This window comes from Eucalyptus grandis, chromosome 10 (assembly GCF_016545825.1).
Source record: "Eucalyptus grandis isolate ANBG69807.140 chromosome 10, ASM1654582v1, whole genome shotgun sequence".
Lineage (NCBI taxonomy): Eukaryota > Viridiplantae > Streptophyta > Magnoliopsida > Myrtales > Myrtaceae > Eucalyptus > Eucalyptus grandis.
Window position 1 is genome coordinate 36,430,411 of NC_052621.1, and position 14,178 is coordinate 36,444,588.

The 14,178-nt window shown below is 37.4% G+C and overlaps 1 protein-coding gene across 1 annotated transcript; it reads right to left on the minus strand.

Moving 5' to 3' along the window:
- Nucleotides 1-3,976: 3,976 nt before the first annotated feature.
- LOC104424174 (proline-rich receptor-like protein kinase PERK15) lies at nt 3,977-12,236 on the minus strand. The gene is made up of 6 exons (XM_039303372.1): nt 11,823-12,236; nt 11,238-11,324; nt 11,095-11,165; nt 10,669-10,745; nt 4,988-5,135; nt 3,977-4,425 (listed from the first exon to the last, which is right to left on the minus strand). Exons 1-6 carry the CDS (start codon nt 12,184-12,186, stop codon nt 4,156-4,158), a joined length of 1,017 nt encoding a protein of 338 aa, XP_039159306.1. The 5' UTR covers nt 12,187-12,236; the 3' UTR covers nt 3,977-4,155.
- Between the last annotated feature and the right edge of the window lie 1,942 nt (nt 12,237-14,178).

Sequence of the window (14,178 nt, forward strand, 5' to 3'; positions counted from 1 at the left end):
TTTTTTTTTATTGAATGTTAAAATTGTATTTCACATCGAAGAGATATGTTTTAAATTAGGCTGCTAGGATGAGAATTTTGCAATATTGCATACTTTCTTAAGCCGAGCATTGACTGTTTGTGACATGGCTAGTAAAAAATAAAGACGAATTAATCAACTTATGCCTTTGCTAAATCTAATTCCTCGGCTTGTGGTGCTATATGTTTGGGAAAATAGGGGTGATCGGGTCCAGGGTGGGTAGGGTCTAGACCTAGACCATGTACCCAACCCTATTATAACCGGTTTCTCTTTTCTGGACCCTATAGTCGACCCTATTTGTATTGGACCCTGTACCCAACCCACCCTGTTTTTCCGATCCGGTTCCAGGGTCAACCCTGTTTCCACTGGAACCTGTTTTGCAATCTCCCGATATCCTATACGACTTCGAATTTTATATTAATACGTGAGAAAATAACGTAATCCTCATAATTTGTATTGAAACATTAAGCACTTATAATAAATAAATACATGAAATTTTTGACTAAACGAAAAATTAAGGATCCACAAGGCTAATTATAATAAATAAAATCATAAAGTAAAGAATTAGCAACAAACATGGGTCTAATATTAGTCTTATTCCCACAACTACTACATGAAGCTACTCATTTATGCAAGCATAACTCCTCATACGAAAGAGAAATTTGGCGAGCCAATCCATGTGATACACAAGAATTTGGCAGTGATGAACACCATCCATCCATTGGACGGTGCGAGAGGGAGCCGGTGAGGGAGGGAAGCAAGTGAGGAAGAGGAATGACAAAGGAGGAGTGTCATGTATGTTTGAGAGAGCCAAGAGGAAAAACGTCATGTGATTGTGGGAGTAAGAATAGAAATCAAGGGAAAAAAAAAGGGTTTTGGATCTCTACTAACAAAACCGGTTTGGGAACCGGTTCCAAAACCGGTCTAGGAATCGGTTTCCAGGTGGGTAGTCACTCGGAACCTGTTCCCGGACCAGTTTAAATCGGTTCCGAATTTTGAGAACCGGTTCCCAAACCGGTTTCAACAGGAACCGGTTCCCGACCCTGTTTTCCGGGTGGGTCGGTCCGGGAACCAGGTATACCCAGTCCGGTTGCACACCCCTATGGGAAAATATAAGTGTGAGGAAGAAAAGAAAAGTGGAAAGAATCGAGACTGGATTTCGGGAGCAAAGCATGAGCAGTTTGATTTTGACTATAGTTATGCTTTGGAAATGCCCGGTTGTGGATGGAGATCAATTCAATCAATTTTGAAAAGCGAGAAAAAAGGGAATTTAGTGTAGACCGCTGTCCCATACACGAGACTTGATTGACACCATTTCTATCACAAATCGAACCCATAAAATCCAATCTAAGTAGAGATTTCAACTCTAAATAGGAGTTGTGGTTTGACACCCAAAGAAGGAAATTACTGAAATATTTTCCAAATTGGAGTTGATTTCCTAGTTTGAGTCGTTTTAAAGGAGTTCTCCACTTGCATCAATATATTTTCAAAATATTTTCCAAATCGGAGTTGATTTTTGCCCGTCGGTGAGTAGAAAAGCTTGTGCTGTAACAATAAATTGTGTTGCACACTAGTGACTTACATAGTGAAGATTTTTGGAAGTTTTTAAGCCAAAAAATTTTCTGGCAAGATTTGTGAATTCCAGAAATGTTGTCCAAAAGTTTAAAATTTATTGTATCTTTGTCAATTCAATTCTAAACTTTTTAAATTTGCCAATTAAGCTCATCTAATCAATTTTGATCAGAAATCGTTGTTGTGGATGTCAATCATCCTATGTGGCAGAATTGATGCTAATATGAAGAATTTTTTATATTCCTTTTTTCTGTGCTTTTTTTGGGTCTCACCGGCAACCCTTGCTAGTCATGGAGGCCTCACCCATGGCCGTTGTGGCCACAAAGGCCCTAGACAAGGCCCCCATGGTGTCGGTGGGCGAGGAGGCTTTCGCCCAGATCTAGCGAGGGCCGCCTCACCCTTGCCTTCGGCTAGTGGGGTTTGAAGCCTTCCCTTAGGGCCGCGACCAAAAAAGGCATAGAAAAAAAAGGAAAATAAAAAATTCAAAACCAAAATAAAAATTCGATGAAATATTACAATATGAGTTGTCCACATTAACGTCGACGGTCTACATCAGTGATTTCCGATCAAAATCAGCAATTTCCAACCAAAATTAGCCGGATAAACTTAATTAGCAAAATATGAAAAGGTTTAGACTCAATTAAGAAAATTGAAAGATTTAAGTTTGAATTGACAAAAGCACAATATATTGAGAACTTTTGGGACAATTTTTGTGTGACTTCCTTTGCGAGATTGGGTGATTAAGTTTAATGAGAAATCGTGAGGACCAAACAATGCAATTGGGGACTGGAAATACCGAGAGCGTTTGGCTGACTTAAATATGGTTTCAATGTGCATTTTATTGCCCCATCAATAGTAGAATCATGTGGTACCATTCTCATGGAATCAGTCACACTAATCGAATCACCCAAATTGGGTGTTCTATATATTCTTTTGTTTTGTTTATTTTATTATTTGATCACCGAAGCACATTTGCCGTAACCAATGGTTAACGTAGAACCAATTTCTGGAACCAAGCTGTATTAAAGTAACATTTGTACTCTCAAACGTGAAATGAACCAAGCTGTTGTCTGGTCAATGACGACCGCCGTGTTATGCACTCTCACTTTTTCTAAAGCCACTTCTTTTTCTACACCACTTTGTCGGAAGATATGATTGAGTGTGCCGCACACCAAGGAAAATCAAGATTTTCTAACGTGAAACATGGGAGCGTGGGTCATCAAGAGTCTGTCCTTTTTGTGAATGTGAACATGATCATTTTTCTCCAAGTCCAGCTCAGTTGAGGTCACAAGACAACCATGATGAATCAATCAATCTAATCAAATTCCATTTGTTTAGCAGAAAAGATAATTACTTATATTGTTTATAAAAATAAAAGAACGAAAAAAATTCATAGACATTAACTATAGTCAATAGTCAAAACTTTTTTTTTTACTAATTATTTCAAATAATACAAACGATTATTTTTAATAAAATATTTTCAAAATTATTGATTCTCCATGGAACAAACAGAGCGTAGGATCAAATCTTTCTTATGCTGTTAATATGTGCATATCGACAAAAAGGGTCCGCGTTGATTATTCAAAATGCATTTTGTTTAAAGGATTTTGCCTTGAAGCTTGATTTGGTTTGACATCTTGAAAAGTAAATTGTGAATTGCTTGACTAGCCCGAATATTGCTCTCTTTGTGTATGATTATGAATTTGACAAAACTTTCGGCCCCCTAGGAAAAAGAAAAGAAAAACAAACGAAGCGTACTTTATCGGACAAGAACGTTATCTAATTCTGTGCCAAGAATTTTTGTTCAGAGAGAAAAATCAACAAACTTTGTTTCACTGTTTTTATATATCTATAAATTTTACTCTTAAAGATGTGTTATAGTGTAGATCAATTAGTCAACTTTCAAATAATATAAGTGATTATTTTGAGAAAATATTTTTTTCAAATCATTCATTTTTCGCAAAATAAATGAAAGTTAAGAAAAAATTATAACAATTTGATTGTGAACTTCATACATCGATACACGTAATGTCTAACCTTAATTTCATTTCGACCAAAAAGAGACCATAATTTCATCAATTATCCTGGTTTCTTGTCATGATTTATTTTTTGGAATGATTATCTTCGGGTTATGGTGTTTTGTATACTAAGATGAACTGCGTGTGGATAATAAAATACTGATTTTGTAATTTTATGGGTTTGCCTTTTGTTCCTGGCGGAACAGGGGAAAAACGTCGAACATGAGTCGTTCCAATCGACCTTTTAGCGAGAAAGGAGTCATTTTGGCCGTTTTCTGTAGTTTCAATCGCGAGAAACATCCCTCCTGCTTTGAGTTTTTTGTAGTTTTAATCTTGCACATTACCGAACCAGCGATGACTGTTATTAGAATACCTCAAACTATACTACTCAAATCAACAACATAGACATAACGAAATCTGATGCGCTTTTTGCCTTTCCCAAATCTAATCCATTTCTATATATAAATAACAATTGCGAACGCGTGGCCCTACGTCAAAGTGCATGGAATTGTGGAAGTAGGGTTTGTCCTCTCAATTCCTATTAATATTAAGAGCCTCTACTAGCTTGATGACCATCCTCTGCCATATTCGTATTAATAGATGGTTGAAGGCCATCCTCGCTGTTGTGGCCACTGAACTCACTTGTGGCTTGTTCTTGGCTTTCCAGGGCCATCATCCCGAATTTCTTTGAATCCTCCTGGTCTTGGCTGGTTTCATAATCTAAGCTTTGACAACGACTATATACTCTACTGTGTCCTGGCATAATTCCTTCATTTAAATCATTCAGAGAAAGGTTTCCTTCCAATGCTCGAACTACCTGGTTAAACAAAGCTCATATATTATTCCACACTTGTAGAACAATTTGCATCAACGGATCATGTCAAAAAGTGGGTTGTCGCAAACTAAGACACTGAAAATAGTGTTTTTCTTTTCCTTTTTCTGGCTCATATGAAGTGATAACCCATGATTTTTCGTTTGTAGAATGAGCAAAACCATTAGATAGAGCATAAAGTTGTGTCTATAACAAGGAAGAAGAAGAAGAAGAAGAAGCGCCCATTCTTGTATCAAAACAAAGAATTTTCAACTAGGCATTGTACCTGTGTCATTGGTGGACGATGTCGTGCAGAATGACGAACGCAAGCAGCAGCACAAGCAATCATCCGAGTCATTTCCTCGGTAACGTAGTCCTTGTTCAGTTTTGGATCAACTATGACATCAAAATTGCCATCTTCTAGAGCTAGTGTGAGCAAAGGCCTTGCCTAAAATTTTATAGAAGAGTCAATTCTATAACATCATTCACAGTAGAGAGAGCAAAACATGGAGGGAAAGGATAAATAACGATAGGCCACAAGTAAATATGTTTCTGATAGACCACTAACCCAATCAACCATGCTATCCTCAGCAAAGGGTCGAGTTCTGTCAACCGGACGACGCCCGCTTATAAACTCTAGAAGCACAACACCAAAAGAAAAAACATCTGCTTTCTCAGTGAGATTCCCACTAGAGGCATACTCTGGAGCCAAGTAACTGTGCATTAGGTAGACTTACATTAGCAAAAGATAACAAAACTAATATATGCTTAGAAAGAAAATGAATAACCTCAACTATCATTGGTGTAGAGAATATTTCTCGAGTTTGAACCCATAAAGAAAACCTCATCAAAGTAGATGTTTTTAGTTTGAGTAAATTTCCTAGTCCCAGTGAATTTTCTAATTTTAGTTTTGATTAACGGGATTTCCTGCTTTGGATATATGTATATGTGTATAAAAGAGGCGGGTTTTGGTTTTAGCACACTAGAGTGGGTAGAGGTTAGGAAGCACCGACACTCTTCGGGAGCCTTCATGTCATGTCGGACACTTCGACACGTGTCTGACACTCTCGGACACTCAGTCAACACGTGTCGAAAAATCCAACACCTGATCAATATTTCCGACACTCTTTGACACTTGAGTTGGAATTCTGATATGCGAGTTTCCAACATACAATTTTGACGTGCGATGTCAATTTTACAATTTTTAATAAATGAAGGGTCAAAATATATATATGTGAAAAAAAGTAAAAATCAATAATAAAAATAACAAATTAGGATAGAATAAAAACCTAATATTTTTTTCTTCTCTTTTGACTCACTTTTCATCATACATAATTTACCCTCAAGTTTTCTTTTCTGACACATTTAACACGTAAGTTTAGAATGTGAATTACTTGTTTTTTTCTTTCCAAGTTTTATGGATTTATTGAAATGATGTTGAATTTGTTAAATTGAAACAATAAAAGATATTAATAAATGGTGGATTAATGTTTTTAGTGTAAATTTATTATAGGATTCTTTTATTATTTATTTATTTGTGAATTTGAATCAGATTATTTTCAAAAATAATAATTTATTATCTATATATAAAATATACATTTAATATACAACGTGTCCTAACGTGTCGGAATCCTCTATTTTTTTAGAAACGACGTGTCGGCGTGTCGTGTCGTGTCGTATCATGTGTTGCGTGTCAGTGTCAGTGCTACTTAGGGTAGATGAGCTTTTGGCCGCAACAATTAATTGTGTAGCATGCTCGTCAATCACATTTTGAGTAAATTGCAAGTATAGTGAAACCAATAAATCTTGTTTGTCTGATTTGTAACTTTTTTGTGAGATTGAGATATTGCTTCTTGAGAAATTGTGATGACTAAACACTATATGCACTATTGAGTATAATTGGGGATTGTGAAACATTGGGACTGTTTGAGTGACTCGAGTGTAGTTGTAATTTCTATTGTATTACTTGAGCTATAGTTGAATGTTATGCAACCCTTCCCTTAGAGTAGGTCCTACTAATCAAATCCACGTAAATTTGGTGTCTGATTTATTTCACTATTGTCTTTATTATTTTGTTTGAGCGTATGTTTTTCGCAACGGCTAATATTAGAGCTAGGTTTAAATGAGTTGAAGAGATTAGATGGCAATAGAAGAATGAAAAGTAAAAGTCAATTGATTTGATGGGAATGGTTTCAATTTCTGGAAAATGTAGTCGATTAATACCTATATCAAAGGAATCTGCACTTATTACTATACAGGGAGATGAAGTAAGCTGATTTGGATTTGTTGGATAGACAAGCGTTAGTCATTATTTGGCTGAAGTGGGCTCATAATGTTGCATTTAATATCGCGAAAGAGAAGACCATTGCAATCTTGAGTAATGCCTTGTCAAACATTTGCGAAAGTCCTTTATGATCAGCAAGATCAACTTGATGCGACATTCATTCTAGTTAAAAATAAGCAAATGTGTGTTAGTTGTGAAGCATGTGGTTGCTAGTCTACGAGGTTCGGCTGAAATTAACTTTAATGATGGGTTACGTGCTTTGATTCTACTATCCTCGTGACTCGATAGTTAGAATACTACTGTCATTGCAATTAGTAATTAATCCGAGTCAAGAAACTTAATGTTTGATGAGGTTCGCAAATTGATTTTAAATGAGGACATCCATAAAAAAGAATCAAGTGAACCCTTGCCTAATTGTATAGAAAGTCAAGGTAGAGGAAGAACTAATAATCGTGTTAGTAGGAATAATGTGAACTTGAATAGACGAAATCAATCTAGAATTGTGATATTGTCTATTGGAATCGTGGCAAGAGAGTGCACCTCAAAATGAATTGCCTTAAGCTGAAGAATGAGAATAGTAAAGGAATTAGAGTCTAGTCTATTGATGATATTGCTGCAATAGCTTATAGTAACATAGATAATGATGATTATGTCATGCTCGTCACTGAGGATTTGTTATTTGATGGATAGGTTATGGATCTAGTTGCTTATTTCATGCTATATCAAACATGAACTAAATACTTATTAGTGCACAGATAGTGGTGAAATGATGTTAAGGAATAATGCTGATTATGGTGTTGTGAGACACATTCCAGAATTGAAGTTGAACTTGATTTCTTGCGTGCTTTACATTCAGCTAGGTATCGATGTACTTCAAAAGGTAGAATTTTGACGATTGTTGGAGGTGCCATGGCAATGATAAAACGAATAGCGCACTATTGCCTGTATGAGATCAGGGGGAGACAATAACAAATTTCACCATGAACATTGGATGCATCAGTTCAAGATTAGTGGCCTAGCATTTAAGGAACACTATAGAAAAAAGCCCGGAAGTTTTGAGTAAAAGGAATTTGATGTGTAGTTATGTGGCTAAAAAACTAAATGTATGCGGGTGCTATAGCTTAGGCAAATGGCTGAAAGTGTAGTTCCATATAACCGCAGAGAAATCACGGAGATTGTAAAGCTGATTCACTTCAATTTGCGCAAGCTATCACAATTTCCTTCGAGGAAGAGTACCAATTGATGCTAACAACTCGATGAAGATTTGACTATTTGTGCTGAGGCACAAGTTGAATATTATTGTCAAGATAAGATGTTTGAGAGTTCTGAGCAAAACAAAGGCTGGTACGACAATCAAGTGTATGCAAACTAATAGTAGCATGGAGTTTTACTCAGAGTAGTTAAACAAATTTTGTGTGAAGGAAGGCATGGTGAGACATTGCATTAGTGCAAGTGAACAACAAGTTGCAGAGTTAATGAGGAGAACATTATTAGAGACGGCCCATAAAATGCTCTCTAGTGTTGGTATGACTAAGAAATTTCCAACGAATGAGCTTAATACGGCGAGCTACTAGGTGAATAGATCTCCATCGACTACTATTTGATACCAGACTTATGAAAAAAGTGTGGTCAGGTAATTGATTATATTGTTCTGAAAATATTTGGTTACATGAGTTATGTTCAAGTGAATGACGATAAGATTAATAGCACGACAAGAAAGTACATATTCCTAGGCTATGCATAAGGTGAGCAGAGCTATCAGTATGTAGTACCCAGAATTAAATTCACTTATTGCTGACAGTAAAATTATATTTGATAAAAATCCAATACTGTTAGGTAGGAACAATTGTGGTAGTATTTAAATAGATTTGGATAGTGTTCAACTCAATATGGAATTGCAACCCTAAATTCCTGAGGTAGCGAGTACTTGTGCAGTATTAAACACAAATTTTGCTTGTAATGAGGTGAAGCTTGTAGAGGTAACAGCGGTTGTTCTAGTTATTGATTTTGACAATGCGCGTGTTCGATCTCTTAAGATATAAAATGACAACAATGATTTTTTTTTTTTTTTTTTTTTGGTGGTTGAGGAGATTGTATTGGAAAATTCTTGTGAAGTGTTTAAAGGTGCAGATATTAGAGATGATCAATTCCAAGGTAGGTCGGTTCCTAGTTTGTGGAACCATGAACTAGCCCACCTAGTCCTAGACTCAACCAAGAACCATACTAACTGGTCCGATCTGTTCGATCCGGTTATGAGGTGGATCCAGAAACCGGCCTTACCTCCTCTCTTTTCCCCCCCTATTCCCTACAATACTTAAGTGTTGTTGCATAGTTTAAACTAATATACGAGTCTAAAAATAATGATCATCTCCATCAAAAAAGTTATAATGATCATCAAGAATCAAGTCTGAGAGGCATCGAGTCTTAAGGGAGGCGTGAGCGCTACGTGACTAGACTGAAAGAAGTGAGAGTGAGAGTGGCGAGCAACAAGCGTGCAAGATTGAATCAGAGCAAGAAAAGAATGAGAATTAGATTTTGGGAATTTGGAATAATAATAGTTTAAAAATCAATCTGATCCAGGTGGTCCGAGTAGGTGTGTTCACACTTGGAACCAAGAACCAAACTGATATTCACTAGTTCTGAATTCTGAGAACCTCCCAAAACTAACCAATTCGGTCCGATTCCCGATTCAATCCGGTTATTTTGCTCACCTCTAGTAGATAAAGTTGGTGTTTCAATAAGGTCCACTACTATGATGAAGTTCAAGTATCGCTTGGACTTGGAAGATTCTTGTGATTGGTGAACCCATGAGGGGTTGTGCGAGAGTAGTGGTGATAAGTTTCCATCACAATTGTGATTGGTTCAAACCTCAAGCATAAGTAGAGATTGTTGAGAGTAAGTTACATATTTGAGCCTATGTAGAACATTCAATCCAAGTGAGTTTTCTAATTTAAGTGGGTTTCGTAGTCTAAGTGATTTCCTATCTTGAGTAGATTTCCTAGTTTCAGTGAGCTAAAAGGGGTTTCTAGTTTTGATTCAAATATATATAAGGTGGGTTTTGGCTTTAGCACACTAGAATGAGCAAAGGAACTTTAGGTCGTTATAATCGATCATGTGGTGTGCTCATGAATTATATCTTAAAGAAATTGCAAGTGTCGTGAACCCAATAAAAAGATTGAAAGATTATTTCGCAATGAATAATGAGAGACTGTTTTTCCAAGTGTATTTGAGTGACTCAAGTATACTTGTTACCATTATATGGCTTGTTTTATAGTAAAATTCTATCCTAGTCTCCCCATGATATAGGTCGCACCAACCAAACCTAATTGAACCATGTAAAGTCAATATCTGATTTATTTCTGTGTTTTATTTATTATTGAGTTAATATCCTTAAAAACCCCAAACTGGTAAACTTATGACAAATATATCTCAAACTATTTTTTTGACCCCCAAAAACCCAAAACCAGTACACCTTTGACAAATTTATCTCAAACCGGTACATTTGTGACGAATTTACTCTTCGTTAGTTTTCGTTAAATTTTATTGTCAAATTGCTGAATTATATTACACACGACAGTTGATTGGTGTACCAGTTTAGGATTTTACTATCTGTTTGTCACAGTTATACTATTTTTGTGGGTTTTTGTTGTATTAATACAATTTAATGAAGAGTACATTTGTCACAAATATATTAGTTTGGGGTTTTTGGCAATCGAACAAATTAGTTTGGGATAAATTTGTTACAAGTATACCGATTTAGGGTTTTTTTGCGGTCATTTGGGTAAATTTGTCATAAGTGTACCAATTTGGAATTTTTCATGGTCAAAAAATTAGTTTGGAGTAAATTTGTCACATGTATACCGATTTAGGATTTTTCAGTGTATTAACCCTTTATTATTATTGCTTGTTTTTTACAACATTTAGTACCAATTTAGACGAACCATATGCAAGAGAAATAGCCTTACCCAAAAGTTCCCATTACTCGAGTGGATACATGAGTATCTGTATCAGAAGCAAACTTTGCAAGTCCAAAATCTGCAACCTAAAATCAAAATGTCAACTTTTAAATTCACATCCAAATAGCTTCGCACTACAGTATTAGATTATGCATCAAAAGTTCATCATGACTCCAAAAATAATTTCAAGATGAAATCTCTATTATTTAGCTCTCCAATTGATTTCATTAGGAAACCAACTTTTGCAGCCTAAAGATCTTTTGCCATTTCTCTTAGCTTCGGCTTATGAGAGGATGTTGGAGGGATGCAAAGCTTTTCAAGATATGGAATAGATCACTAGCTTAAGGAGCTAATTGAATAATGTGGTAGTGAATTCCATAAACAATCTAGATGGCCAATATTATCGTGTAATGATTAAACAGTTGCATACCATACCTTCGCCTCAAAATTAGATTCCAGAAGAATATTAGCAGCCTTGATGTCACGGTGAATGACTTTGGGATTACCTAAGAAGTGAATCCAATAAAGATGAACTGCGAAACTCATCATAAGAATAAGGTTTAAAAGAGTATACTTACATTCCTCATGCAGATATGCCAATCCCCTTGCAGAACCTAAAGCAATCTTCATCCTTATAGGCCAGGTCATAGTTGGGCGATCCTTCCCTGCTATGACATTTGCCAGTTCTAACGATTATAATGTTTTCAATCAGCCAAAATAACTAAGCATTGTTGCCTATGCATGCGTATTGCAGTGGAGATCAAGTTAGTTGATTATTATGAGATTCCACCAAAATCACCCGAGATTTTTCCCCTTTTTTCTACTTTTTAATGGACTTTTGCCGCATACTTGGAAAAGGCTAGGCAATTGTCGTCGTCACTAACGACAGCATTTGGAATAGTGATCACAATTTGATTATGTGAAAAATGAAATTCTACATAATCCCAGCATATTGCCAGATAATAACTTTGATATATAAATCCCTTATTCCAGATTAAAGGGAACATATAAACGAGTCCACAATTCCAGCAGCACTTAAAAAAGGCATTTACCATAGAATATCAAAGTTGTTCCATGAGAGAGAGAGAGAGAGAGAGAGAGAGAGAGAGAGAGAGCAGCATCGGATGAAAGACGTACATGTATTCCTCTGAAGTCATACTCACCGTGCAGATGAAATTCCAACGTGCTATTTGGAACAAACTCATATACCAAAATTCTATGAGTACCAGAAATGCAGTAACCAACAAGTTCAACAAGGTGTCTATGATGGATGCGGCTAATGATCTCGACCTCTGCTTGAAATTCCCTCTCCCCTTGTCTGCTTTCAGCTTTTAACTGTTTGATTGCAACTACTTTCCCGCTCGAAAGTACTCCTCTATGAACATAGCCAAAACCACCTTGGCCAAGTAGGTTGAGATTGGAGAAACCGTTTGTTGCTATTTTTAGTTCTTCATACGTGAATGTGTCCTGTGAAAGACCTAATGCCATGCCTGGAGATGATACCGAAGGTGGTCTTAATGAACACATATTTGTTATTGAGAATGGCCCAGAAGGAGTCAGACTTCGGGAACTCGACACAATAATATTACGAGGAATTTACGAATTTTAAGAGCTCGCATTCAAGCATAGAATTCTCACCTGCAGGCCTCTGTGGAGGATAACTCCCCAACTCAAGCCGCCTCCTCTTCCTTCGATATAAAATCACGGATATGCACACCCCGACCAGCACAATGAGCCCCCCAATCCCAATCCCCACTATCAGCGCCAGCTTCCACGGCGGCAACCCCCCGTTCAGAGACGCCGGTGGAGGAGAGGTGGAGTTAGTCGACGGAGTGGGGGAAATCGATGACGGGGCGTGGCCCATGGGAGGCTCTGCACTCGCCGGTGGAGGACTTGCCAGCGGGGGAGGACTCGCTGGCGGGGGAGGACTTGCCGGCAGAGGACTCGCTGGCGGGGGAGGACTTGCCGTAGGGGGAGGACTCGCCGGCTCCAGCCTTGGTGGCGGGGAAAGCACCTTCCTTGCCGGCGGCGGCGGGGAATAAGTAGAGGAACATTGGTCGGAGGCATCCGTCGTCTTCCAAGGGCAATCCCGACTCGCTGGCGGCCCTAGCGCTCCCACCATCAGAGGCCCACGAGTTCGACGTACGACGTTGCTCGGAGTGGAATGAAAATTGTTTTTCACATTTTTATGGGGAAGTTTTGGACGGATGTGTTTCGAGTGGATGTGTGAGAGCTGGAAAAGTCAGGGAGAGAGCTGGAAGGAGCATCCCATACACACACACATATATATGTGGAATATGTTCTAATAGTTGTCGTATTTTTACAAAAATCAAATTGTAGGAATAGCATGATTTTAAAAAAATTTCTTGAAGGTTAAAATTGTATTTAAACTCAAACAGACATGGTCTAAAATTAGGCTGCTAGGATGAGAATTTTGCAATATTGCCTATTTTCTTAAGCCGTGCATGGACTGTTTGTGACATGCTGGTTAAGAATAAAGACGGATTAATCAACTTATGCCTTTGCTAAATCTAGTTCCACGGCTTGTGCTACATCTTCTTTGGGAAAATGTAAGGGACGAAGAAAAGAAAAGTGGAAAGAATCGAGGTTGGATTTGAAAAGCAAAGCATAAAGTGTGTCGTGTACTTGGGACTTACATACTGAAGATTTTTGCAAGTTTTTAAGCCAATAAATTTTCTGGTAAGATTTGTGAATTCCAGGAAAATTGTCCAGAAACTCTTATACCTATCGTACATTTGCTAATTCGATTATAAACTTTTTAATTTTGTCAATTGAGTCCATCCAGTCAATTTTGGTCAAAAATAACTTATGTACATGCCCGTCGTCTTATGTAGTAAGGTTAGTGCTGATATGGAAAATTTGTAATATTCCTTTTTTATGTGCTTTTTTTGGGTCTCACGTTGGCCGTGGAGGCCTCGCTCATGGCCAGCGGGACCGCAAAGGCCCCGAAGGAGGCCATCGTGTCCCCTCTAGCTACGAGCAAGGCGGTTTTCGCCCAATTCTGGCAAGGGCTGCCTCACCCTTGCTCGCGGCTAGTGGGGTTGCAAAGCCCTCACCTAGGGCCTCGCTGCAATGACCCAAAAAAAGCAAAAATAAAGGGAAAATAAAAATTCAATGAAATATTAAAATATGACTAAAAATTGTCTATGTCAGCACCAACCATTTACGTTAGCGATTTCTAGTCAAAATTGACAATTTCTTGCTAACATTAGCTAGATAGACTCCATTGGCAAAATATGAAAAGGTTTAGACTCAATTGAGAAAATCAAAAAGTCTAGAATTAGATTAATAAGCTTACGACTTTTTGAATAATTTTCGCGTGAATTCCTTTGTGAGATTGGGTGATTAAGTTTAATGAGGAAATGTGAGGACCAAACAATGCAATTGAGGACAGGGAAATATTGTGAGCGTTTGACTGATTTAAATATGGCTGTAATGTCCGTTTTATTGCTCTATCAATAGTAGAATCATGTGGTACATTTGTCGTAGAATTGGTCA

Coding starts and splice junctions, on each gene's coding strand:
- LOC104424174 (XM_039303372.1), bottom strand. CDS start 12,186: ATGTGTTCATTAAGACCACCTTCGGTATCATCTCCAGGCATGGCATTA. Junction 10,746..11,094: donor AATCTAATTTTGAGGCGAAG/GTATGGTATGCA, acceptor TTTTGATTTTAG/GTTGCAGATTTTGGACTTGC. Junction 4,426..4,987: donor AGGATAGCATGGTTGATTGG/GTTAGTGGTCTA, acceptor TTGTTTAACCAG/GTAGTTCGAGCATTGGAAGG.